Source organism: Rissa tridactyla, chromosome W (assembly GCF_028500815.1).
Source record: "Rissa tridactyla isolate bRisTri1 chromosome W, bRisTri1.patW.cur.20221130, whole genome shotgun sequence".
In the NCBI taxonomy this organism is placed as follows: domain Eukaryota; kingdom Metazoa; phylum Chordata; class Aves; order Charadriiformes; family Laridae; genus Rissa; species Rissa tridactyla.
Genome location: NC_071496.1, coordinates 3,496,085 through 3,523,843, shown reverse-complemented (window position 1 = coordinate 3,523,843; position 27,759 = coordinate 3,496,085). Strand labels below are relative to the sequence as shown.

Below are 27,759 nucleotides of genomic sequence, written 5' to 3'. Positions count from 1 at the left end.
AATTGCATCCTGGGCTGCATCAGAAGAAGGGTGGCCAGCAGATCCAGAGAGGCGATTCCCCACCTCTAGTCTGCTCTGGTGAGATCCCACCCGGAGTACTGCGTCCAGCTCTGGAACCCTCAGCACAAGAAGTACATGGACCTGTTGGAGCAGGGCCACAGGAGGCCACGAAGATGATCAAAGGGCTGGAGCCCCTCTGCTGCGGGGACAGACTGAGAGAGTTGGGGGTGTTCAGCCTGGAGGAGACAAGGCTCCAGGGAGACCTTTTAGCGGCCTTCCAGTACCTAAAGGGGGTCTACAGGAAAGCCGGGGAGGGGCTGTTTGCAAGGGAATGTAGCGCTAGGACGAGGGGCAATGGCTTTAAACTAGAGCAGGGCAGGTTTAGATCAGACATTAGGAAGGAGTTCTTTCCAATGAGGGTGGTGAGACACTGGCCCAGGTTGCCCAGAGAGGTGGTGAAGGCCCCATCCCTGGAGACATTCAAGGCCAGGCTTGATGAAGCTCTGAGCAACCTGATCTAGTGGAAGACGTCCCTGCTCACTGCAGGGGGGTTGGACTACATGGCCTTTAAAGGTCCCTTCCAACCCAACACATTCTATGATTCTATGATTTTGAGCTCTGATTTCTCTGCTCTCCAAACTCTTGTGTGACCAGAAAATATGAAGTGAGAGCAGAAGAGGAAGGGATAGGTACCGAGCAGGATTTCAGTTCGACATTTCAACTTTTCCTTTACGGATCGTCAGACAACTGTCAATCTTCCATCATATTTTAAAATAAAAGCAGATCAATCCAGAACCTCAGTAGATCTCTAGTTGCACTGCATAAATGCGTTATTCCCTGCAGCAAGAGATTTAGCACCCTGTTCGGCCTCCCCGTCCGGTATTTCCCATCCAGTGGTCACAACGTGACTTCAAGCATTGCTCAGCTCTGCAAATACTGACCAGAGGACAGAGAAATACTTCTTGCACTTAAAAACCTGTTGTTTTCTAGCAGGAATCCTTACTCAGGTTCTCAATATGAACATGAAGGCCACTATCAGACGCAGCAGTAATTAATTAGCGACTGTTTTCCAAACTCCATGGAGAGCCACACCAGTAATAGCTTCTGATCCACTGCTATTTCCTTTTGTTTTCTTCTAAAATGTCTACTTATCCCAAGGGATTGCTGCCGAGAGACACTTTGCAGGTGAAAACAACACACAGATACAGCCCAGGGAATGAAGCAGCTGAAGGCCTGCTCTCTTAGCCATTTAAAAAAACCAAAACACTCCCTGTAATCATTAATAGGCTGGTGATGGGAGGAAGAGAAAAGAAAAAGATCGGTTGGTGATGAAAAAACTGCTTTTTCTCCCCTAAAAGACTAGTTTCTAACAAGGGGCAGTTAAGACAAGCTGACGTTGTCCTTCCGTAGGGGAGTGAAAGATGCGTCGCAGGTTGGGAATTCCTTACCAGATGCGTCCCAAATCCCCCTGGCTCTGCCGAGTTAAAGACGTTGCCCAGAATAAGTCACAGTGGAGGCCCAGAAAATAGGAGAAACTCAACACTTTCATACTTTCAAAAAGAAACCGATGGAGCTGATGAATGTTTTCCACCTCTCAAAAGGATAAAGAGATCGCATAACAAGGCGTAAGCAGCCTTTAAATAATATATCGCTTACCAGATCTATATTCTGCATTATGTCCTGGAAGGAAGGGTGAGTTCGAAACTGCTCAAACAGATCCCGCTTGTAAAGCAGCGCGTACACCAAGTTGGGGTTGTGATGAAGAGAATTTGTCAGGCAGGAGTTGATGATCTCCAACATCATCCGGATCACTTCCTCGATCACATTCAGATCTTGCGCCTTTAAGAAAGGAACAAAAGGTTAGCCTGCCCTTTTCCATTGTAAAATATATTAGGTAATAAAGACAGAGCGCAGGTAATTATTACTAATGGAGCTATTAGCTGCTTAATGTCTCAACGGCGAGCAAATCCGGCATGCCTGTATCTGGAAAAAGATCTGTTTTCTCCTGTAATAACCAAAATTTTAACCTAGTATTCAGTCTCACAGCTTGATTCCCTCAACAGGAGCCATCATCTCGTGCCAAAAAGCATTAACATATTGCAATCAGCCAAATTCACTAAGGGTTAAATGAACTTCAGTCTATTCAACCCTTCCTACGCTAAGTAAGGGAAGCAGACGTTGAATTTAATACACTTTCTGCTCGGGGAGGAGGGATAGGGAGAAGAAAAAGAGGAAAAAAAATAATCGGAAAAATAAAAAGCGGCTGGCGAAAGAGAAAAACAAAGACAGGAAAACCGACTGGGATCAAAACCCATTGCACCTTGAACATCTGCCATGTTTTTGGCATTGAAGAATACTTGCAATAAATGAAAGACAGACATCTCCTTTCGTAGTGCACTAAGCCTTAATGCTCAAGACAAACTCGTAGAGCCTTTCGTCTTGTCAATGCCTTCCACAAACCATTCCTGATGATTTTGAAACTTTTTGAGCTCGACCAGCTGGGATGAGAAGCCCTGCTGGCTGCCTGGGTTTCGCTCCTTGGGGCTTCGCATCGGGATGTGCCCGATACGGTTGTTGAGACCGAAGAGCTCTCTGTCCTCCCTTGGGATAGGCGGGGGGGGAAAAAGAAGACAAATCTACTTTGTTCGTATCGTTAGGTCTCTCCACCACATCAAACGCTGGTCTGTGAGACTTTACAGGTCTGGCAGGAACGTGAATCATACCAAACCGGCTTGAGTTTTTCTGCTTAGTACAAAGATTGAAACCACTGGCATTTCCTTTTGCCGACTGCCTACAAAGCTGTCGTTTTCTGAGTTATCGTAAGACACTTAAATACTTCATAACGAAGCTGAACTTGCAGCAGCATTTTGTCGGACTGTCAGTCAATCTGTACGTTGAGTTATTTTCTATTATAAGGCAGGAATTGTCACTTGTCAGATATAAGAAATTCTTTGCTGTGAGGGTGGTGAGCCCCTGGCGCAGGTTGCCCAGAGAAGCTGTGGCTGCCCCATCCCTGGAGGGGTTCAAGGCCAGGTTGGCCGGGGCTTGGAGCAACCTGGGCTGGTGGGAGGTGTCCCTGCCCAGGGCAGGGGGGTTGGAACTAGGTGCTCTTTAAGGTCCCTTCCAACCCAAACCATTCTATGATTCGCTTTCACTAAGTCAGAAGAGAATACAGAAACTTGTCATTACCCTGGTTAGACCCATATAGACCAGCTCCTCCATCTCTTCCACTGTGCTGAGGACCGTGGAGAAGGTAGTCCCCGTCCTCATACTGCTGCTGAAACGCAGCAGCACTCTAATTTGGTTTTCCACACCGCTTGCCTTCTCCATGTTCAAGGTCAGGCTGGATCGGGCTTGGAGCAACTTGATCTGGTGGGAGATGTCCCTGCCCAGGGCAGGGGGCTTGGAACTGGATGGTCTTTAAGGTCCCTTCCAACCCAAACCATTCTATGTACAAAGGAGATCTAAGTGATGAAAGCCTTTTGAAATTCTTGTTTGAAGAACAGTATTTGGCTCACACGCTCCAATGAAAACTCCTTCTTTAGCAACGATGTCTGACTGATTGTGGGTTACAGATTTTTTTCCCCGAACATGAGGATTTCCTCCTCTTTTTTAATAGCTTTGCCTCAGCCACCCGCATTACCGTTGCAGCGTGGCTAACAACTTTGGCAGAAACCCTCACCAAGCTGATCACCGCAGCTACTCGGTCCATCAATCGCATTCTTCTCTGACAGAAACAATCCTTACGTTCAAAACCCAGGTGGTTCCTCCGTCTGTAGCTTCCTGGTTAGCGTGCTACGAAATAGCATCCCCCTCAGCTGCTGTGAAATGTTTATCATGCGAAATACTAGGCAAAACCTGAAATGATCGCTTCAGCTGGAATCCGACGAAAAATCCAGACCTGGGTAACCGGTCTGTGGCGTGGTATGTGCCCCACCAACTTGGATTTAATTCAGAGTATGGTACATTATGGTGGCTTTTAAAAACCTCTGAGCATCGGCGCAATTCTCTCCCCGGCGCAGCAGGATGATCTAGTGGCTGAGACGCTCTCCGAAAATACAGAATACATTACTTTTGCAGAAACGTTACGATTCAGGATCAAAGTGAGAGCTCTTCGGTCGGCAGAAAGGTAACGAGCCACACAATGGCTGTTCAAAAACGAAAAGCTTTTTAATAAAATACGTTCACCTTAAAAGCCGGGCATACATCTAAGTTGAAACAGAAAGCGTTGCTAATCATCTCCCAACATGTTATTTCAAGAAAAGGCAGACCATGCTAATTGGTTAGCTTTAAACAATTAAAAAGTTACCAGAGATTACTGCTCAGTAATTATATTTACAGTTTTTAGAAGCTGATGGACAGAACCAACCATCTGGTTTTCAGCTACCGTGTTCCAGGTGAAGAATCTGGGACCCAAATGAAGAAACCCAGGAGCTGCAGGTTTTTACCTATAACCTACTATATAAAAAATAATCATTTATAAGAAGAAGAAAGGCTCCGTAAAAGACAGAGAAGCGGGACTGAAACCCAGCATCGCGTATATGTTATCTGGAGGGCTGTACGCTCCTATAATTAGCGATTACAGCATTCGTAAAGGCTGAAAAGTTTTCAAAACAGGAAAAAACAAGCAGAACGCCAAGGACAGCATTTGGATGAGACAATGGTGAAATGCCGTAAGAGCTGATAAAACTGCTGTGTGCTTTTGTTGCTCTGGATGCCCAGTATCAAGCTAGGGCCCCCTCCGCATCTCGCCACGGCGTCACGACAGATATAAATAAGGTTACAAAAACATTTCGCAGTTGAAGGGAGAGGAGTTTATCGCCCTGCGTATTAATTTTCAGGCCAGCCGAAATGCAGAACGCATACGGCCAAGGCAAGGACCGCCACATCGTCCGCAGCAACCTTGTAGGAATAATTTTTTTTTTTTTTTTTCTTTTTTTTTTTGGACTGAATTGGCTGTTAGAGGAAAAGAAAAGCCAGATATTGATTTTGGGAGAGAGGTAGACAAGTTTCAATCCATTAAAGAGTGCGTTTAAACGAGCAGTTAAAAGTAACGGCGTTTTCTTATTGCTTATCATTGGCAAACCCAATGATTTCAAATTCTTACAGTATTCCTTTCCAAACCAGGCCTCAGATGACTCTGCCGACACCGACGAGTACCGGTCCTCCCCCTCCTTTTTTCCGTTTATGCCCACAGAAATAATTATACTCATCATTAAGAGAAAGGCAGAAGCGAAAGGCTTGTTAGCAACTTTTTGTGACTAAAATCACGTCTACAAAAGGGACGACAATGCAGGCACGGCACTAACGTTACCGCAGGTAATCCTCGGTAACTGCCTTATGGATCCTTCTCCGGATTGGAATTAAATGCGGGAGGTTTTTTGCAAAGATTTTCATTTTTAAGGCAAAAAGCCAGATGCTCGGTCACGTTCTACTTGCACAAGGAACAAATCAGTCGGTGACAGCGCCAAGAGATCCAGGTACCGTTCTGGCTTGCGCGGGGTCTCCTTGGTTAAAAGGAAAAGGAACAAACAAGCGATAATGCCAGAGAAAAGAGAATGGAAACAAGCTGAGAGGATGCAGAGGAAAAACACGAGGAGCACAGGCATGAGAACGTTATCTGGAAAAAAATAACTCGAGCTTGATAAACACTAACAAGGAACACACAAATGTGCAAAGCCAAAGCAAACCAGAGCTGGATGCCCTCATCTCCGACCGTCCTGGAATACTGCAGCTTTCCTTACTGCAATATAATTAATAATTAGCCTGACACCCTCCCGGGCAAAGAATTCCAGAGAATTCAATCCTTACTGCTGGAAAGACACCGATGTGTAAAACCAATTCAAAAGTATACGGTTTATAAAATACCAGAGAAGTCAACCTAAACGCCAAACCCCGGGGAAGGTGCTCACAGTTCGGTTCCTTACAAACGTATTTATCCATCAAAAGATAAAAGCAGGTGAATCACCGTCGGCGGAAGACGCAAGATCTCAGTGTCACCCAAAACCTGCTTAATTTCTGGTACCCATCTTCTGTTTCCTACATTGGGACATTCTGAGCGCTCATCCTTTTGATTTAATTTGACTTTAAATTAATTTTAATTTTCAGAATAATAAAGAATCGGTTAAAAAAGCTCTATCAGGAATGAATGCGAATCTCCAGCCTCTAGATGTTAATAATTCTTAGGAGAAAAAGGGAGGCCTGCCCATGTGTCATTCGGGTTAACTTCGGTTAAGCTTCCTTTACGGCCTGTACTGTCTAATAAAAACTGAGACAAAATTATTTTGCCTTCTCTTCTTTCCTCCTGTGCTAGCTTAGATGGAAAATAAGTCATTTGAAAAACAGAATTTCAGTCACTTGTGACGTTATGCAGAGACATTTCTATGCAAGGGTGGACATGTGGCTGTCTTTCATGATCCAAAAATGTTTCTATTAGGTTTCAGAGAAAGGAATTCTTTTTTTTTTTTAACATTTCTGGTAGTTTCGCTGAAGCCATTTGCTCTGCGATTGCAGCCTGCGATCTTGGTTGCCACACAAGATGTGTCCTCGCCGCAGAGCTGATTCCAGTGCTCCTGTCCCTGCACAGAAGCCCCTTGCTTGAGACCAGCTCATCTTCTGACCCTGGGTCCTGGGTACAGGCTATAAGCGGTTCTGGGTGGTATCCGGGGTATTTCACAGCATGGATAGGAGCTGGATGGTGATAAATTTCCTAATGACATCTTTTACATTGAGGGTGGTGAAAACCTGGCCTAGTTTGCCCAGAGATGCCCCATCCCTGGATGCATTCCAGGCCAGGCTGGACGGGGCTCTGAGCAACCTGATCTAGTGGAAGATGTCCCTGGCCATGGCAGGGGGTTGGACTAGATGGCCTTGAAAGGTCCCTTCCGACCCAAACCACTCCATGATTCCATGATTCCATGATGCCCCAGGTTGCCCAGAGAGGTGGGAGATGCCCCATCCGTGGAGGTGTTCAAGGCCAGGTTGGACGGGGCTCTGAGCAACCTGATCTAGTTGAAGATGTCCTTGCTTATGGCAGGGGGGTTGGACTAGATGGCCTTTAAGGGTCCCCTTCAACCCAAACCATTCCGTGATTCTATTCTATGATTCTAAAAAGCACTAGTGCACAAACTTAACTCTCATCTCGTGTCCACACAACGTGTTACAATATGATTACGTATTTATTTATTGTGAGCTAGAATTCACTAAAAGGCAACGATTTATTTATTCCCCCCCCCCCCCCCTTTTAACCTGGATGCACAGCGATCCACAGTCCAAAGCGGCAAATAACTGAAAACCTCACCAGGTCTACTTTGCAACTTCCTTAAAAAACAGAGACCTAACAGCGCACCCTTTCCCTTCGTGGTGGGATCCACGTTTTCCAGCCAAGCGATACTTTCAGCTAAATCACCGCTAGAGGTTTCTGCCTGTTGAAATGGCACGCCGACGAACGCTATCAAAAAGGCAGTTATACAGTTAACGCAATCTGAGCAGGAAGAAGCTTATCTGCCTAAAAAAACAAAACCCGAGCAAGGACGGGGAACGCAACACGCTACAACCGCACAACGTAAATAGGAAAGGCACACCGTAGTGAAGTCTTAATCCAAAGAAATCTAATGAAATAAAGTGGGAATGTCACCCATAATAGTGAAAGAAATACAGGACGGAAATGCAGGTTGACAAAACAAAACCCCACGTCCAAACGGAATTCTGAACTTATTGCTTGTGACAATGAACGGCTTTTTGCGAGTGGCATCTTGCTGCCAGGAATAGGACGCCTGGACATTTGAATTTTCAAAAGTGCAAGTTTTTTTACGTTGAAGCTCCGGTGGCTTTCGTTGACAATTACTGACACTGCAGGCCCCTCTCCAGCAGAACAAGGAGCACACACGGTATGTAAAAGCTGTAAAGAAGCTACCTAAAGGAGCTTTAGCTCGAGATGCTTTTCATAGTTTCCTTCCTAACAACTCCATAATTCAAAGCAGCAAAACCATCTCTGACTTCCCACTTTGCCAGCTGGCTCTGACTGCCTCCTCAAGGTCATTTGCTCTGAAGGCTCCTATAGGTTATTGAACCTTATTTTTCCATCAAACTCCAAATTCTTCTAGCACACTGCAGAATTTTCTATTTAATTGTTGATGTTAAGGCACGTCGTGGGACAAACTACGAGGAAATGGTACAGATGTTCTTTCGGGCACACGGAGGCAAATTGCATAGACTGTAGTTATTAGGTCCAAGAGAATTTCAAAGTGTCACTGCTTTGCCCCACGCCTAAATGGAGACACCAGCATCCGTACCCACATAGATGACAGCTGTACTCCAGCTTTGACTGATATTGAATGTACCGTGCTGCAGAGAATTCAAAGTCTTTGCAAGTCCAATCCTCCTCTCCCAGCCAGGTAGCGTGGCAGAAGAATCATAGAATGGTTTGGGTCGGAAGGAACCCTTAAAGACTACCCAGTCCAACTCCCTGCCATGGGCAGGGACATCTTCAACTAGATCAAGTTGCTCAGAGCCCCGTCCAACCTGGCCTGGAATGTTTCCAGGGATGGGGCATCTCCCACCTCTCTGGGCAACCTGGGCCAGTGTCTCACCACCCTCACAGGAAATATCTAGTCTCAATCTCCCCTCTGTTAGTTTAAAACCTTTACACCTTGTCCTGTCGCTAAAACCCCAACTAAAAAGTCCCTTACCAGCTTTCCTGAAGCCCCTTGAGGGACTGGAGCCTTCTCTTCTCCAGGCTGAACCCCCCCAACTCTCTCAGCCTGTCTCTCAGGAAAGGCCTTCCTCTCCTAGGAGCCAGACAAAGGTGCCCACAAGAAGCAGGTGATTCTGTGATTCTATGGGCACGGCACTCTGCGTATCAGGCAGGGCTGCGTCACATTTGTGTTGCTGCGTCCATGCGGCGGGGCCCACCCGTCCTCAGGTCTGAGGCTGAAGGCTATCATACGGATGAGGGAGTAGACAGAGGAAAGGTGAGGGTGAAGGTTGCACAGGCAACGTTAATGAGGGCTTTTCTTCATCCTTGAGCCCTTATCCACCACGCCTCACTATAACCCGTCACGTGTAATATTTTCAGGGAGATTCCCCCCCCCCCAAATATAATTTGCAAATATAAAAACTTGGAACCGTAAACAACGACTTCCTTCACGACGCCGGCACAGCTTCATAGGCAATTTTGTCAACAAGAGCAAAACAAAAAGGATACACACCCCATATACTCAACGCTTATCAAAAAGAGTGAGGATGTCAAATTAACCCCAAACAGTCAGCTCCTCCCATTCCCCTTTTTACCAGGGAGAAAGACGACGGAAAGGTTTGGTAAACTCTTCCTGATCCATCAGCTGCGTCCACAGAATGTCTAGGTGAAGGGAGAGCTTCGGTTCATTTTCCATTATTTTTTTTCCAGCTACATTTAGAGATGCTATGGAATACTTCAAATTATTATGATTTCAGACACTAAGTAATTAGTTTTTCCACTCGCGCCGGTAACGCAGCTACTATAAACTCCAGGGTGATGTACTCTCTTGTGCGGAATAGACAACTTGGCACTCCAGGGAATTTCACCTTGATAACATAATTTAACAGCATCCACCATTATAATGATGTAAACTTCCCTTTCCTCTTTACAGGGGAATTTCTACAGTTAAATAGTTTCCAATAATTTACTTTATTTTTAGTCACTTTAAGAGAGGCATATGTATCTTGTTTGTATTAGCTTTGGGGAGCTTCCAAGAGAGCTGTCTGAATTTCCTGCATTTTCAGCAGAAAATAAAACCTTCAACAAAATAAACTCCCTCTGCCAAAGGAATGGAAGAGCGGAGGGGAAAGAAGGAAGCGCACGAGAAAGCTGCTCTTACATTTAACGGGCAAACGAATCTCAAAGCCCAGCTTTTGGTGACAGAAATCTTATCTTCATCTATTTTACCGGCATTTATTCTTTGGCTGTTCTATGTCAAACCCAGATAACCTTTGGCCATAACGTTGAATTGTGGGAAAGTAGGTATTAAGTGACAAATCGCAGGGCTTGCGGCAAATATAACTTGAAAAACTAACCCCGGCATCTCTGATCACTGCTTAGAAATAAAAGTAGAGCCGTCACAACGGGAGCAAAGTTTGTTGCCAGACACTTTACTAAATAAAAATACCATCCCGACACTCGCTACCGTTGCGTTCCTGAATAACGGAGTAAGCTGAAAGAGCAGGTTTTCAGCAATGGCTCACCATTTTGGTAAGCCAGCCCACAACATTTCCCAAAACACAACGTTTTCAGCCCGTATCAGGACGCAAACCTCCAGGACAGCCTGCAACAAGGCTACACTAGAGGAAACGCCAGGGTGGTGTGTCCTGTCCCAGAGAAAACAGCCTGGGAGCAGCTTGCTCCAAGGGAAAACACGCCAAATGACACCTGCCAAGGTACCGAACCCAACTGTTTCAGTCCTCCAAAGACCTGTTTGCCACAGGGTTTGACTTCACTAGCCACTGACCAAGCAAATGTAAAGCTGTTTCTGAGGACGTGGATATGTTTAAGTGAAGGTGCAATTGTTTTATTGGTACTTCACAAGGAATCACAGAATGGTTTGGGTTGGAAGGGACCTTGAAGATCATCTAGTTCCAACCCCCCTGCCCTGGGCAGGGACACCTCCCACCACACCAGGTTGCTCCAAGCCCCGGCCAACCTGGCCTTGAACCCCTCCAGGGATGGGGCAGCCACAGCTTCTCTGGGCAACCTGGGCCAGGGGCCCACCACCCTCAGAGTGAAAAATTTCTTCCTAGTATCTCATCTAAATCTCCCCTCTTCCAGGTTGAAGACATTTCCCCTCGTCCTATCACTATGTGCACTTCTAAAAAGTCCCTCCCCAGCTTTCTTGTAGGCCCCCTTCAGAGACTGGAAAGCTGCTATAAGGTCTCCCTGAAGCCTTCTCTTCTCCTGATGGTCACCAGCTAGGGGCTCTAACACCGTCCATGCAAGAACACAGTATTTCCAAACCAGATGCAACCACGACAACAAAATGCAAACAGTATTTAGTAGCCCTAAACCTGATCATTTTCTAAGGACCCACAAAACCTGGGAAGCAACTGTTGCTAGGAAAATGGCGACATTCGTACTAAGAAAATTAAAGTTAAAACTGTGAATCTGTATTTCTCTGAAATCAGGCCTGAAATAATAATGAAATTTTCCTGCTGTTGCAAGGAAATGGAGAATTCTCCATTTCTCCTTGAAACCAAGCAGTATTCCCTAGAGGTATGGGAAGATTTTGTTTCGTTTGACTGGTAGAACAGGAAAGGACAAGTTCCACGTGCAACCCCAACTCCACCATAGAAAGGTAAATAGATGATCACGATGCAGGCTGTGATTAAGAGAACCCGTCTACCTTGAGTAGAGTCTTCAAGGACTTTAAAGCTGTTACCCGAGTGAAAAAGTTTCTTGCTTCCAGCGCTACACGTGGAGCTCAGCTGTAAAACGTCACCAGCAAAACTGTTCGGAGGTGTTACGTGGTAATTACTGCTACGTGAACTGAAACTTCGACACTTCCTAATTATTTTAGACATATATATATATCTTTTTTTAACAATTCCACGGCAGGTTTTACACAACGTTCACCTAAGCTTTTCACATTTTCGCAAGTTTTCAAGTACTACTTAATGACATCTCTAGACCTAAAAGTACCTTCCTTAAAGACGATTTCTGACGAACCTCTTAACGCTTTTTGCAGGAGGGTACAGCCGCTGACATACGCACGGATGTTTTTGTGTAATATGTACTTAAGGCCGGATTTAAGGATCCTTATCAGATCTTATAAGAATCCTTATCAGATCTAATGGTTGGACTTGATGATCTAAAGGTTTTTTCCAACCTAAACGATTCTATTATTCTATTATTATTATCTTTAATGCTTATTTGGCATGGGTTCTTAGCTTTTTTATCCTATATGATGTTTAACTGAAGTAGAGAAGCCCTTATTTCTATCATGACGAAGAACAGGACGGGAAAACATTACATCTTGCCAAAAGACAGAAAAAAAAGACTAATTAGCAATTTAAAGCAAACAGTTTTCTTCACATTTTCCCTTCGCACCTCCCAAACTTTCCTTCATACAGCACACCACGGTTAAAAGAATGTAATTCATCCACCAGTTCCTTATAGCCCCTTCATTTATGCCTCATCTCTGACTATTTTATCAACTATTTTCTTCACCCTTGGTATTGTATTTGGCAGCAACAACTATGACGCTCATTGCAAAATATATCTACCTCTAAAAGCGTTCTTCCAATGAACCAACTGCTGTCATTCAAGAAGATCACTCAGTGCTACGGATTTTGGAGACCTATCTTCGGCGTCTAAGCAATTTTAATTGAGAAAGTATCAAAACTAATGGAATAAATACCAATCCCTCACTAAAGCTGTCAACCGTGGAGAAGACGGATTCAGAAGTTCTTCCCTGGTTCCTCGCTGATTAGAGACTGTGGCTCGACATCTTTCCCACGACATTTGAAAACCACCATTCCCTTGGAACGATGACAGTTGTCTTCCACTGAAAGTACCACCCTGAGCAATTTTGACCCCACTTAGGAGAAGAAACATCACAAGCGAGGCTATGGAATCCAAGTCCTCAATAATAAAAATGGACTGCATCCAGTTTCCATAAATTCCATACTATCAAGCAGAAGATCTTCTGGTCCTGATGACGCACAGGACTTCAGTGGGAAAAGTCAGTGCTACTCTCCACGCCCTCAGCAGCCAAAAAGTTCTGTATTCTTGCCCCGAGGGTGAAAATCGCTATTGAAATTTCTGTGGGAGGCATAAGAAAGTCAGGAGGAGTTCGCAGAGCAGACGTTTCCATCATTATCATTGGGGGAACGTCAAGCAAGCCAGCAAAGCCGTGGTATTGCTGAGGCCACCCAGTGTCCCTCCTCAAAGACTCCTGCTTTGCTCACCCAAGTTAAATAAGACATTAATAGAAAATCACCACAACTGTAGACAGCCTCCTGACAATATTAGCCAGGTTTAATAATAATGATAATAATATCCTTATCCCACTTGATCACGGTCCAAGCTTCCTAAACTGTTGGGAGCAGGAATACGCTGCTTTACAGCCACCATTTTACACCAGCGCTGAAGATAAATCATGACGAGTGCTTTTATTTCTTCTGATAGATTAAGATACAGCAGCACGGTTAGAAAAGTAAGTCAGAAATACAACTCTGTGAGCCTACTTGACACACGTACTATACTAATTCATAGAATCGCCTAGGTTGGAAAGGACTTTTAAGATCATCGAGTCCAACCATCAACCCAATGCTGCCAAGGCCACCACTAACCCATGTCCCTCAGCACCGCTTCTACCCATCTTTTAAATCCCTCCAGGGATGGAGACTCCACCACTGCCCTGGGCAGCCTGTTCCAACGCTTGATAATCCTTTTGGTGACGAAATTCTTCCTTATATCCATCCTAAACCTCCCCTGGCACAACTTGAGGCCGTTTCCTATTGTCCTATCACCTGTTACTTGAGAGAAGAGACCGACCCCCACCTTGCTACACCCTCCTTTCAGGAAGTTGGGGTGTTAAACATTGTGAAAATTAAAGAGTACACGTAAAAAAAAGATGTGAGAAACCTACCACATTAGAAGGAAAAACGGCATTATTGGTCTTTGAAGTGGTTTGCAGTCCAAAGGACCTACAGGCAAGCCCTTTTAAAATATAATAAAGTATAAGAAAGTTCCCTCTTACCTTAGCACCTCTCCAAAATTAGTCACTGCCAGTAGTAGTATCATTTATTCTATTACGATGGGCCTGAAAAACCTCCATAATCAAATTTCAAGAACTGCTCTCGCAGGTTGGACAAAACGTAAATAAGAAGGAGATGAGAAACAGCTTTTTGAGAGCTGACAGCAGGCAAACCAAATAAATGGGAATCATTTTTAGATGAAATGTTTTTACTACATTCCAACTTATTTTTCAAGTGCATTCCCCTGGCCGCTGCATCAATTCTGATAAACAGAGAAGCTGCCGAGCACTGCTCCGCTTCCTGCCGAATGGTCCGGAAGCACACAGCAGCCGGAGCCTGAACGCCGAAAAACGAACCTTTAACTGAGATTTGGAAACTCCAAAACTCATAGAAAATAATCCTAGAAGCCTGTGTACAGAGGTACCCGTTCCAAAACGAGCTATAAGGAACAGAGGACATTTTTTTCAAAGGCTGAAGAAAAACACTCCTGATGGAAATATGGGGAAACCTGCATTGCCCAAACAAATAAAATTTGCCTCAAATATTTATGAAGTCTCATCTATGTCGGGGTAAACGCTGAATTTTGTGTAGTCTGGTTCATAAAGTGCAGCAGTGACAGACACGGGCAAAGCAAGAAATCACTGTGTTTGAAAGACAGAGAAGTTTGGGCATCTTGTACATCCAGCCTGGAGTCAGTCAACTGTTCCTCACCAAAACCCAGCGAGCAATTACGGTTGGTTTACCTATAAATTAAGCTAAGTTTCTCGAATGAATTCTAATTAACAGAGTCCACCACGAGATGAGACGGCTAATTTACCGTGGAAAAATTATTTGATATTTCAGAAAAATTCAATGAAGCTTTTTCCCAGGGGAATGCGACATGACTCTTCTCTATTGTCTCCATCGATCAAAAGCTAAAGGATTAGTGTGGGAACGGGAAAACTTGTCGTTATTTGTTCAGATAATCTTTTTTTTTTTTTTTTTCCTCTGCATCGAGCAACATCTGAGTTCTTTGCAAGTGCCACGGACGAGTTGCTGGCGAGTAGCTCAAAGACCTGCCTTTAGGAACCGCGACATCCATTCTCTTTTCACTTGATCTGGCGGGAAGAGATGTACTTTCAGATTTCGCTCCCTTTTGCAATGACAAAATGACATCTATCCTGATTGTAGTGTTACAATCCATCTTCTTTCCTCTCGAATAGGACGGTTGGGTTTTGTTATTAGGAAACGGATGCTCCGAGGTCAAGCGTTTGGGTTAGCACACACACAAAAGGCGGGAGCGGAACAGCCTCCGTACGCCTCGTACCGGCTCCGTATCAAGAAAAATGCAGCAGAACAGAGTGTCTTTGAAGAAAAAAACGTCATATTCTTCAGTAGCGGGCCACAGCTCACTCAGCTTGGGCTTCAGCCTAAATACGTCCGAGAGGAGCGCTGGAAAAACTCCATCACATTCCAGTAACATATCTGAAGGGCAATAAAAAAACACCCCCCCTGTAAAATATCTTACGCGTCTCAACTTTGCTTCAGAGCAGCGCAGGCAAATCAGCGGCATCTCCCAGCAGCGTCGGGGATAAGGACACAGTGGGCTTAAATAATGGTAATATCTAAGAGTCTTTTCTTGTTATGAATGTTTTAAAACGTATTTCCCTGAAACGGCTTTACGTCTGGTATTTCACTGGCAGAAAACAGATACAGAATATAACGATCAGCTTTTTTTTTTTTTTTTTTAGTTTCTTTCCCCTTGAAAAAAAATTACAAAATTTTACGTTAGTATAAACCAAAAAAAAAAAGAAAAGTATTTATTTATATGTCAATCCAAAACCTCTCCTGCTGTCGCTTTAAAATGCAAGCTGTGGGGTTAAGCTCTCAAAAGCCAGACATCAGACCGAAAATCCAGGCTTCTCCTTATCCTCAAATGTTAAGGTACAATTTAATTACAAGTTCACCTAACTATCACCACGCAGAGCCCTTTAACCATCAAGGCTGTATCTAACTCGCGGTGTGTTACGAATTGACACTTTTTGTCCAATTTCTGGGTTATTTTGACTGTAATTAACCACTCTGTGGGAGAATTCCCATTTACAAAAACTGATTCGGCGTATAAAACGAGTAATGTATCCCTCTATTTCACTTAGTTCATAAACTGCAAAGAAATGAGAAATTAAAGGGAAATCGCTAGTTACAGGAAAGGGAAATAAAAGTTTAGCATTCCAATTATGCCTGCGAAAAACATTAGGGTGACTTTACAGAATTCAATAAACACGAAAACCAGAGATTCTTCTAAATTTCTATTTCTTCTAAATACGCTCGTCACGTGTTTGACAGCTTTCCCGCAACGTTATTCCACAGAGAACAAGAATCCACCGCCGTCAACGGGGATAAACACCATTAAAATTCTCTATTCTACCGTTCTTTAACGCTGCGTTTCAGGCCAGGTGATGAGGAAATCGATTTTGTGCGCCTTATTTTGCTCCACGTGATACTTCTTGTGAGCAGGAGGAGAGGAACCAGCCCCGGCATTTTCCTTTTGGTTCGGAATTTCTCGCCTACATCAATCCTCTTTCTTCTCCAACCTTTTTTCTTTTTCACTTCGTACCAGGACTGTCTTTCAGTCCTAACTGACTCATCATTCCTTCTAAAATATTCTCCTTTCCTTCATCCCATCCTTCGGTCCCTTGGCCACCCATGCTGCTAATTAGCAGCAGCTGCCTGACATTATAGGTAATATTAACAAGAGCCATTAGCGCGAGAAAGCAAGACATCTTCTTCAGGGGGATAATACCCCTCCAAGAAGACAAATTTCAAGTTGATGGGACCGCGCTTCCGTAATTTGGACGCAACTGGAATAAGGGCGACTCTGAAGAGGTCAAAAATGGTCCCATTTTAACTTCTTCGTGTTTCGGTTCAGACGGATTTGAGCAGCAATTTGACGGGTGAACAATTTCTTATCTTTTTCAAAAATCACCAAGTCTTGATTTACCTTCATTCCTCTTATTTTCTCCGTCTGTCTTTCCAATTCCAAATCACGGGTATCTGCGATGAAGGAATCTGAACAATGAAGGAAGCTAAAAATCCTTGTTATGCCTTTTTTTTGTTTTTAATAACTATTTATTACCCTTCGATATAAACAGATTGATTTTTTTTAAACGACTGAAAGAGTTCCAAAACCTCACTGGTTAATCCATAAGTTACCCTGTAAAATACAAAGGGAAGAAGCCTGAAATGGAAGCTGTAGCATCGAAGAGTTCTCACGTTTCGCCAAGATCTCATCTAGAAAAAGCGGCGTAAAAAGATTCCGATTCCGATGAAGTATTTAGTACCAAAGAGCCTAAAAGGGTCTGAACAGAATTCCTTCTGCATCCCTTTCCTTTCCTTTATATGGCTGCATGTCCAAAAAAAGAATTACGGCAATGTTTATAACATACGGTAACGGACTTCTGGTTTTTAAGCGCTACATTTTTCAATCCAAACCTTGCTCTAGGAAGACTAAAAGTTTGTTTTACTGCTGTTGGTGAAATACATAGCAGTTAACAAAAATAAATCCTCTTCTTTGGAGAGCTGGGTTTTTCCGTTTGTCTCCGGAGGTTTGACAAAGCCCAACCATCCAGAGAAATCACCGTCTCCTGAAAAGCTCCAAACAACCCACTCGTGTGAAGGAAGCAGCAGGAAAAGGGTCTAAAGACCACATCTGCGACGGAAGACACTTCGGAAGATCAGTGCTGTTACTTTTTTCAACAAAATTTGTCATTAGTCTGAGTGGAGCAAATGTTGGCTTACGGTGAAGCAATAAACACTACTTACGGAGGGGCCTGTGAAGGTTTTATCTTAATTTATTGCATATTCTACCCACAGCTCCTGCTGTATCACACCTCAGGCCCTTCTAAAATCCCGCTGCTGCTTCCAGCTCTCCCAAATGCAACTCAAATAGACGCACAGCAGAAAAAAATCAGGGTACAAAATTCTACTGCTTAATCTGGGGAGGTGTGAAGGGACCCTGAGATAGTGCTCAACCATTTCTAAACCAAGCGCTCACATCTTCTTCACCATCTTCAGCGAGTTTGCAGGTGACACCAAGCTGGGTGGTGCGGTCGACACACTGGAGGGATGGGATGCCATCCAGAGGGACCTGGACAAGCTCAAGAAGCGGGCCCCTGTGAACCTCATGAGGTTCAACCAGGCCAAGGGCAAGGTGCTGCACCTGGGTTGGGGCAACCGCTGACATCAATATGGGCTGGGGGATGAAGGGATGGAGAGCAGCCCTGAGGAGAAGGACTTGGGGGTGTTGGTGGAGGAGAAGCTCAACATGCCCCGGCAATGTGCGCTGGCAGCCCAGAAACCCGCCGCAGCCTGGGCTGCATCCCCAGCAGCGTGGGCAGCAGGGCGAGGGGGGGGATTCTGCCCCTCTGCTCCGCTCGGGGGAGACCCCCCTGCAGTGCTGCCTCCAGCGCTGGGGCACCAACAGCAGAAGGACACGGAGCTGTTGGAGCGGGGCCAGAGGAGGCCCCGGAGATGCTGGGAGGGCTGGAGCCCCTCTGCTGGGAGGACAGGCTGAGAGAGCTGGGGGGGTTCAGCCTGGAGAAGAGAAGGCTCCGCGGAGACCTTCCAGCCCCTTCCAGGCCCTCAAGGGGCTCCAGGAAAGCTGGGGAGGGACTCTGGAGCAGGGAGGGGAGCCATGGGACGAGGGGGAATGGCTTCAAACTGAAAGGGAGGAGATTTAGATGAGATATTGGGAAGAAATTCTTTGCCGTGAGGGTGGTGAGCCCCTGGCCCAGGTTGCCCAGAGAAGCTGTGGCTGCCCCATCCCTGGAGGGGTTCAAGGCCAGGTTGGCCGGGGCTTGGAGCAACCTGGTGTGGTGGGAGGCGTCCCTGCCCAGGGCAGGGGGGTTGGGACTAGATGGCCTTTAAGTGTCCCTTCCAACCCAAACTGTTCTATGATTCTATTCTCTGACTCATCATCTTCTCTTTTAAGGACACTCATTTAAGTGGTCTTATCAAAACCGCCTCTTTTCAGTACAGAAATGCAAACAAATGCCATCATTTATACCCTTTACTCCAAAATAATGACAATACCCTAAACCTATGTAACTATGAAAGGAGGACAATAAGTAAAAAATTATAATGTTCGTGTTTTGCTTTCTTCAAAACTGTGTAACGGCCAAAATAACGGACTTTTAAAAGGCTTTAGCAGGTGTTTGTATTGCTAATGCCAGAAGTTCTTCCCACTTCTTCCAATTTGTTCTCACGTCTCATAAATCTGAAGAATGAAAGACTTTTCCATCAGATGATCATAAGATTCTGCCACCACAGAGAATTTTCTTTTTTTTTTTTTTTAAAAAAAAATATAGTGATTTTCACCCTTATTTTGCCAAATACCGAGAATTTGCAAGTGAAATAAGGATTAATGCCACCTACGTAATACGAAAACCAGACACCAATGAGACTTTTGTGGAACTCCTGAACGACGAAAGGAGAACATCATCTTGATGTTCTTCAGCGTATTTGTCCAAAAATCCTTCAACCACACTAACGCAAAGATCAACTGCAAATAACTATTCAGGCTAATATATGGAAGTTTAAATAGTCTGAACTTCACCAACATCTTTATCCCGGGATTTTAGGATAGTTTCTTCTTTCTGTTTCAGGATAATTTATGCAGCAGTTTCACAGAAAAGTTTCCAATTCATTTCAAGGAAAGAACTGATTAAGAATTCGGGCAGAACTGCAGAATTTGGCTATTACTCAATCCAAAAAGCTTGCTTTAGATTTGGGTTAGGTTGGTTATTTCGGTCTCTTCTGAAATTGCTATTTTTGATGATATAAAAATAGGGGGATTAGGTAGGAGTGATATTCTTAAACTAAAATATAATTCATCTGAGGGAGGGTATGACTAATATTTAGGAAATGTATTTATAGGCCTTTGGCTCCACACTGGAGTGGAGACAGGCATACCCAAGAATAACCTGATATTGAAAATATCACTTCTACGCTTGAACCATCAACTCAGAGTAATCAAAAAGAAGGTAATTTAGTGCAAAACAAGGCGTTTTCCTTTTTAGTTGCCGTTTCAATTGCTGGAATCCACATACCGTACAAACCCATTAAAACATAACATGGGGTTTACCATATCCTACCTTCAGTAAACATCCTAGAGAAGTGTTTTCTTGTATAAACCTCTTCTTAGAGGTTTGTTAAAGGCGCCAACAAAAGGATCTAAAAATTCACGCACAAACCCCAAGTTGTTTAGACTATTAAATATACACATTTATAAGACACATAAAACTGGAAGAAAATCCAGGCAAAAAGAAGACGGAAGAGATCTAGGCAATGCTTTGGGTGAAAAGTAGGTGGCTTCTGAGTTTTGAAGAAACGTCATGACAAAATAAACTAACTTAGCTCCCCCCCCTCCCCGCCCCGGCCCGACTATTCGACGCATACGGATATATTTCCATTAGGAGTCCTCGATGTACTTTGCTAAAAATTTCCCATTTGGCCAACGGTGCGTTCAATTCTACAGCTAAAGAAGTAAGACGCGTTTTGTACTTTCACAGCAGTTAGGGCGAAGCAGTATTTTACAGACTACCCGCTAAACAACGTTAATTGCATCCCACTAACTCTATTACGGCCGACCGGTTTATTTGGAAGTGGGTTTAATTTCATTTCTGCATCATTACTAGAGTCATCAGACGATCGCAGGGAAGACTTCCTATTTCTTCACGATTGCGCGCGTTTATAGGAAAACACTTATGTCTGGTGGCGGAGCTCTGCATTGAACCAGTTCTTTAGATAATTAAAAAAAAATTAGATAGAGCTGCAGCATATCTAATGTGATATTAGATATGTGAGCAGCGAACAGATTATATGACCCCAAAGCACCACAACTTTTATTTACAGTTCAAATACTCTTCACACTGATAGTAAACGAAATACTTGTTCGCTACGTGCTGGATACACTAAAAATATTCACTTTTTTGCATGTCGCCCTTCGTCAAAATATGTCTCCACCACAAGATCCCATAACCTTACCTGAAATACCGAATTATTACATGAAAAAACTCTAGTTGTTGCCATGACAGGGACAGAACGGGATTGATATGACAATGTAATGGTGGAAAAATATCACGGACAAAATATTTTAATCTACGGCTGTTAATATTACTTATTTCTAGAACGTTCATTTTGCTTTAACTGTTGAGCGAGGCCACGGTTAACGACAGATAGTGAAAATAAGGCTGACTTCAGACTGGGACCATTATCTTTCATCCGCTGTAACGCAACCGAATCCAGAAAATCGGTAAGATTCTAGATTCGTTTCATTAGCTTCAAAAGACAGCTAATGCTGCAGTTCGCAGACCTTATTTTAACCTGCTCTTTAGCAATCCCAAATTTCTAAGATAAATATGGAGTCCTCACTTATAAAAGACAATTTCTTCCTGGGGAATAAATGAAATAGGGGAAACTTTTAACATCTACCCATGTACAAGGGGCGGATTAAGTTGGCTCTCCGTTGGAGAAACTAAAATAATGACTGTTTACGAAGAACTCGCAGCTTTGAATATCATCAACTCTAATACCAAGATACAAGTTACCAAAAAAATAAAAAAAAATAAAAATCCTTTTTTTGTTGAAACCACTTTTGTAATACTGCTTTTTAATAACCCTCATAATGGCCGAATTAGAAGGACCCCAACTGAAGTCATTCATCCCACATAAAACAAACATTGCTTTTTCTTCTTAGCTTTGTTTTACAAGCTACATTATTTCCAGATGACGCTTGAGGGGCCTCGGAGTTTCAAGAATTAGATGCTTAAACGGACAGCTGCTTTCTATTTACCATAGAAATCAAGGATAAATCAAAGAAGCAGCTAAATATTGGACTTCATTTCGCCCATTACGGAGCGCAAACTGAGAAGGAAAAAAAGGAATCGAGAAATCTCATCGCCCAAATGCAAAGCTGAATTCTCATTATTAAGCCGAGAGGGGAAAAACTCATTGACGTTCGCAGAATTCCAAGCCTCCGTGTAACGCTAGCTCCGCACAGCAGGTAGATTTAACTGGGTTGGGAAGGAGCCAGGAAAAGTCAGCTCTGACTGGGAACTCTCCCAGTACCACCAGGCTTTGCTACTGCAAACGTTTTATACGTATATTATATAAAAAAATGTATATACTTTGCATATATTTATATTTTTAATATAAAAACATATACTTTGTATATATATTTATATAAAAATATAGAATATATTACATATAAATACATAACTCATCACATATAAATATATAAACATATCAATATAATATAAAAAACAGAATATATAATAGAAATATATATTATAACATATTTAATATATATACACATATATTTTTCAATATATATGTACACACATAGCTCACTGCATTCGTATTCTTCACGTTTTTCCCTTTGGATTGCCAACATGCATTTATTTCTATACCCAAACTAACACACAAGCCGCAGATTTTTGCCCAGGGATGGCTTTTAATCTATTCACAGGAGCACATTTGTAAATATAATAGTCTGAAACTAAACTATATTTTATTCTATCACTCACAAAATTCCTCCACCGTCCAAGCGCTGGGTGAGTGACAGCCTTACATATGAAATAACTGAAGATGCTGGCACTAAGTAGGGGGGTTTTTTTTTTAGAATTTTTCCTAACACGTTTAAGCGTCAGCTGGATAGAACAATGCGATTTTTTTATAGGCAAAATTTAGAAGGTAAAAAAAAAAAAAAAAAAAAAGAGTTAAAGTGAAGCGACTTTTTAAATTTTTCCTATGTAGCTAGTAATCATCTTACCTACACTATTTTCTGTTGATATTATCCCATTAAAGCAAGCGAAGGCTGTCGGTAAAATCCCTACGGATGGGAAGAGAAGAAACTCCCGCAGACAGCAGCGTGGGGCGACCCTGACCCGGGGTGTTGAGACATTCACCAAATGTGCTCCAAGGGGTTTTCTTTGAACTCCTCCGACTTCCCGCCCACCACCAGTCAACACGAGTTTGGGCTCCCACTGCCATAAAATCCCTCGTCCCTGGGTTGCATTAGGTGATGCTGAAATAAATTTAGAAACCAAATCAAAAGCTACGTATCCAAACGCAGACCCAAGGGACGATGCACGCCAAACTATTTGAATCTAAAACTAGTCCTACATTTGATTTTTATTTTCCTCAATTTTTGCATTAAGCAATTTTTTTTTTTTTTTTCCCTTACGTCAGCGAGAGAATTCTGAACCTCTTGACACAAGCTTGCCAAAATTCAAAATTTACTTTCTTCTTCAGGCTGGAGAGGCGGGCCCATGCCAACCTCATGAAGTTCAACCAGGCCAAGTGCAGGGTCCTGCGCCTGGGTCAGGGCAATCCCAGGCACAAATCCAGGCTGGGTGGAGAATGGATGGAGAGCAGCCCTGAGGAGAAGGACTTGGGGGTGTTGGCGGATGAGAAGCTCAACACGACCCAGCAATGTGCCCTGGCAGCCCAGAAACCCCCCACAGCCTGGGCTGCGTCCCCAGCAGCGTGGGCAGCAGGGCGAGGGGGGGGATTCTGCCCCTCTGCTCCGCTCAGGGGAGACCCCCCTGCAGCGCTGCCTCCAGCTCTGGGGCACCAACAGCAGAAGGACACGGAGCTGTTGGAGCGGGGCCAGAGGAGGCCCCGGAGATGCTGGGAGGGCTGGAGCCCCTCTGCTGGGAGGACAGGCTGAGAGAGCTGGGGGGGTTCAGCCTGGAGAAGAGAAGGCTCCGCGGAGACCTTCCAGTCCCTTCCAGGCCCTCAAGGGGCTCCAGGAAAGCTGGGGAGGGACTCTGGATCAGGGAGGGGAGCCATGGGACGAGGGGGAACGGTTTTAAACTGGAAGAGGGGAGATTGAGATGAGATAATGGGAAGAAATTCTTCAGTGTGAGGGTGGAGAGCCCCTGGCCCAGGTTGCCCAGAGAAGCTGTGGCTGCCCCATCCCTGGAGGGGTTCAAGGCCAGGTTGGCCGGGGCTTGGAGCAACCTGGGCTGGTGGAAGGTGTCCCTGCCCAGGGCAGGGGGGTGGCACTGGATGATCTTTAAGGTCTTTTCCAACCTAAACTGTTTTCTACGATTCTATGATTCTCCATCCTCTCCCTTCCTAGAAATATTTAAGGAGAATCCCTTGTTACCAGCTGCAGTGTAAGAAGTGTTGAAGTGCTTGAAAATCGCAGACAACGCAATGAAATCCTTAAAAAGCAACCATTTGGGTAGACAGTAGCTCCACCAACAGCTCTGATGTGCTGCTTTCCAAGGGAAGTTCGCATGCCTCCGGTTACGCTGCTAAATATCTCTGATTTAACAAATTACATCAGGCCGTAATAAAATTACAAAGAATATCACTGATATGTTTACTGAAGTAATTCGTCTTGATCTGAACCGGAAGAAGCAAAATTCCCAATTGTTTTATTACCAGTTTTCTGCTTTGTTCAAGATTTTGGAAACTGCGTTTTCATTGCACGCGAAAAAGCAACAAAAAGCCTAACCGGATTCTTCCCATTTCGTCAAACCTGGAGATCCTCGTGGACAAGGACAACTTAACCGAGGTGTGGGATTTCAAAACAGGTCATTGCTACTACAAAAATAATGCTTAATACTAAAGCTTGATAAACAATTAGTAAATTAAGTACCCTAAGAACCGGTCTGACCAAGGATCCTGTCTCCAAGGTGATGGTTTGATGACAGGGGGTTCTTCTCCCTGCTGGCTTCTCCATCCTCCTCCCAGACCTCATCGTACTGACAACGGTTTATCGGGAAAGGACCGGGAAACTGGTCTAGCCTTAATAAGCAGGACAATTTGCTCTTTGTTTGGTGTTTTTTTTTTTTTTTTTTTTTGTAAAGCTCAGCAAACCTCCTCAGGAACGCTATAGAAGCCAACGGGGTCGGTTCCTTATCCTAGTTGACAGCAAAAATTCCCGCAGGCTTGTCGGCGCACCAGAGACCCGATGGTAGCAGCAGATACTCACAAAAAGACCACAAAAAAGGAGAATCCCAAGATATTCTTTAGCACCATCAATAATCAACAGCTTAGGGACTTTAGATTAGGTCAAAAACTTGGGTTTTCACAGGAACGGAAGCAAAGTACGGGAGAAACACTACCATTGCTCGAGCACTCGGGATTTAAGAGATCTCCATCCCATCTCCGTTTGCTCCCTTTGTGTGTCTGCGGTACAGCATGGGATGTAACGTCACGTCCACCACAGGATGCTCACGACGGACAGGGTTTGATTCAAGATCACTGATGCTGCCTTTTTTTTCCCCTTCCATATCCTTCCTCGTCCGAAGAAGGAATGCCCGGTATTTACCATAATTTGTTTTTCGAAGTCTAGTACTCAGAAATGAGCAGAAAGGCACGGAAAGGAAGGTAAGACCGTAAGCAACACCCACAATAATTTGCTGTATGATTTAACCCTTGCGACGCAGGTACCACGAAAACTCACTTTTGGATTACACACCACCATGAGAAAAAAAAATCATTTGTAAGTTAAATGAATTAAATACATTTTAAAATAACTAAAATAATGAGAAATACGTTTTGAAAGCATATGTTTGACTGATCTGAACGAAACCTATGAAGACAATAGCCTACTAAGCAATCCTCCTCCTCTCTAGACATAAGCCTGGGCAGAACAGGCAACCTTGGTACTATCCCTCACTTTACCTCCGTGCTGGGATACGGCAGTAGAATGAGCTTCAGGACATCGGAAGCTTAAAGTTATCCCGGTTCCCAGATTTGTCCCTATTCTTACAGACAACACAAACATGGGCTTTCAGAAGCAGAATATGCTGAAGTAAATGAAATCTGGCCTCGACTTTCATTTAGTCAAGTGCCTATGCTGCAAATTGAGCTGGAACTCGAGCAATTTGGAGATTAAAAAAAAAAAAAAAAAGCAGCCATGTATAAAAGTATACGTTCTTTCAAAATACCGGCAATGAACTTCAGGGATTTTACACTCCCTTCCAGCAATCTTTCCAACTGCTGTCCTTCTCCCCTCCCTACGTCACACCGACAATAAAAGGGAAGAAATTCAGTGAAGCAACTAAATCTCCGGGCTGCACTCCGCAGCGCTTCCCCAGCTGCGTTTCGCAGGTGGCTCCTTCTCTTAGGGGATAACTACGTACGCAGAGCACCTCGGGTCCTTCCTTAGCTACAGTATAGATCACATCCACGAAGTTAAAAAGAAGTCCAAAAATCTATAAAAACATTTTCAAGCACCAGATTCTTACGCACCTCAAAATATATACACATATAGATCTGAGGATGAAATTCTTTGCTGTGAGGGGGGTGAGCCCCTGGCCCAGGTTGCCCAGAGGAGCTGTGGCTGCCCCATCCCTGGAGGGGTTCAAGGCCAGGTTGGCCGGGGCTTGGAGCAACCTGTTGTGGTGGGAGGTGTCCCTGCCCAGGGCAGGGGGGTTGGAACTAGATGATCTTGAAGGTCCTTTCCAACCCAAACCATTCTATGAGTCTATATATTCCCACATATAATGCCTACGTGTGTGTGCACATATATATATATTTATTTATACGGGCTCTTTTACAAACACATGTGTGTATCTCACCGTTTTCTTTCCTCTGAACAGTGAGGATGGCAATTTGCTTGTCTAGGAAAGAAAATGCAAGGGTCTCTTTTCATAAACTCAATATTCTGACAACAGGCCACATACAACCGCAGTCCCTGCTTTAGGGGTAGAAGTCAGTGTTAAAAATGTCAGCCCTGTTCTCCAGACACCTGAAGATGCTTGACAGTTATTTAATAAAGACCCCACAATGCCACAGAGGTTAGATTCAAAATACAGCCTTTGGCAGCAACTCCAGCTTATGGAGCCCCTGTGCCCATAAACCCTGTCGCAAGCTCTCACTTCATCCCCTCTGGGCTGGGATACTTCATGTTATGCAGAACCAGCTCATGGTATAGTATGGAATGGCAGAATGGTTAGAGTTGGAAGGGACCTTAAATATCATCCAGTGCCACCCCCCTGCCCTGGGCAGGGACACCTCCCACTAGACCAGGTTGCTCCAAGCCCCGGCCAAACCTGGCCTTGAACCCCTCCAGGGATGGGGCAGCCACAGCTTCTCTGGGCAACCTGGGCCAGGGGCTCAGCGCCCTCACACCAAAGAATTTCTTCCTCAGATCTCATCTACATCTCCCCTCTTCCAGTTTGAAACCGTTCCCCCTCATCCTGTGGCTCCCCTCCCTGCTCCAGAGTCCCTCCCCAGCTTTCCTGGAGCCCCTTGAGGGACTGGAAGGGGCTCCAAGGTCTCCCCGAAGCCTTCTCTTCTCCAGGCTGAGATATATGGTATGATGTATCTCTGGTATGAAAAGCTTTCACGTCCACCAAAGCAGCCTCCCTCTGTCCTGAAAGCCAACTGAAGCCCCCCAGCTCTCCAGGAGAGCTCAATAAAGAACCAGGAGACCACAGGAGGAATTTGAACATGTAGCAGGGTAATTGCTTAAGCCGCAACCAGGCATGACACCGGGGTTAGACATCTCTGAGAAACACAGCCCCAACAGTATCGTCACTCACAACACTCAGAAATGCTCAATGCATCCAAAATACTGCAGTCCTCACAACCGTGGAAGCCCCTACACCATGAGCCCCTACTCCTCGAGACGTGAACCCACGGGAAAGGGCCACCAAATCCTCTCCAAGGTGTCTGAAGTCTCGGGGCCTTCCAGTTGTTCGGGCCCACGGAGAGGAAAAAGCTTTATCCAGCTTGTGTATCACCTTACCAGGCAAACAGAAGTGGGATCTCCTGCTCTTTAACCACAAACTAACTTGAGGAGGTTCTTGAAGTGTTTCAAGCTCCAAAAATCGAAAGGTTAGATGGCAACTTCTGGGAGAGAAATCAGAAGCCCTAAAACCACAGGCGTCATAAGGAGCTTCGCATGAATTAGGCCACGGTGAGAGAGCAGGAATACACAGGGAAAACCTGCAAGGGATCCACTCGCTCTATAAACCCGCGTATTTCTGAGGAACGAAGTGCCTCTAGTTTGTACGGTACGTGTCAGGA

The 27,759-nt window shown here is 44.4% G+C and overlaps 1 protein-coding gene across 5 annotated transcripts in view; it reads right to left on the bottom strand.

The window, feature by feature from the left end:
• LOC128901939 (dymeclin) overlaps positions 1–27,759 on the bottom strand; it is a 240,007-nt gene that overhangs the window by 43,557 nt on the left and 168,691 nt on the right. For all 5 annotated transcript variants that reach the window (XM_054184095.1, XM_054184091.1, XM_054184096.1 and 2 more), the window contains one exon: positions 1,657–1,839. In XM_054184095.1, the coding sequence (XP_054040070.1) occupies positions 1,657–1,839 (183 nt within the window). The remainder of the gene's footprint in view (positions 1–1,656; positions 1,840–27,759) is intronic.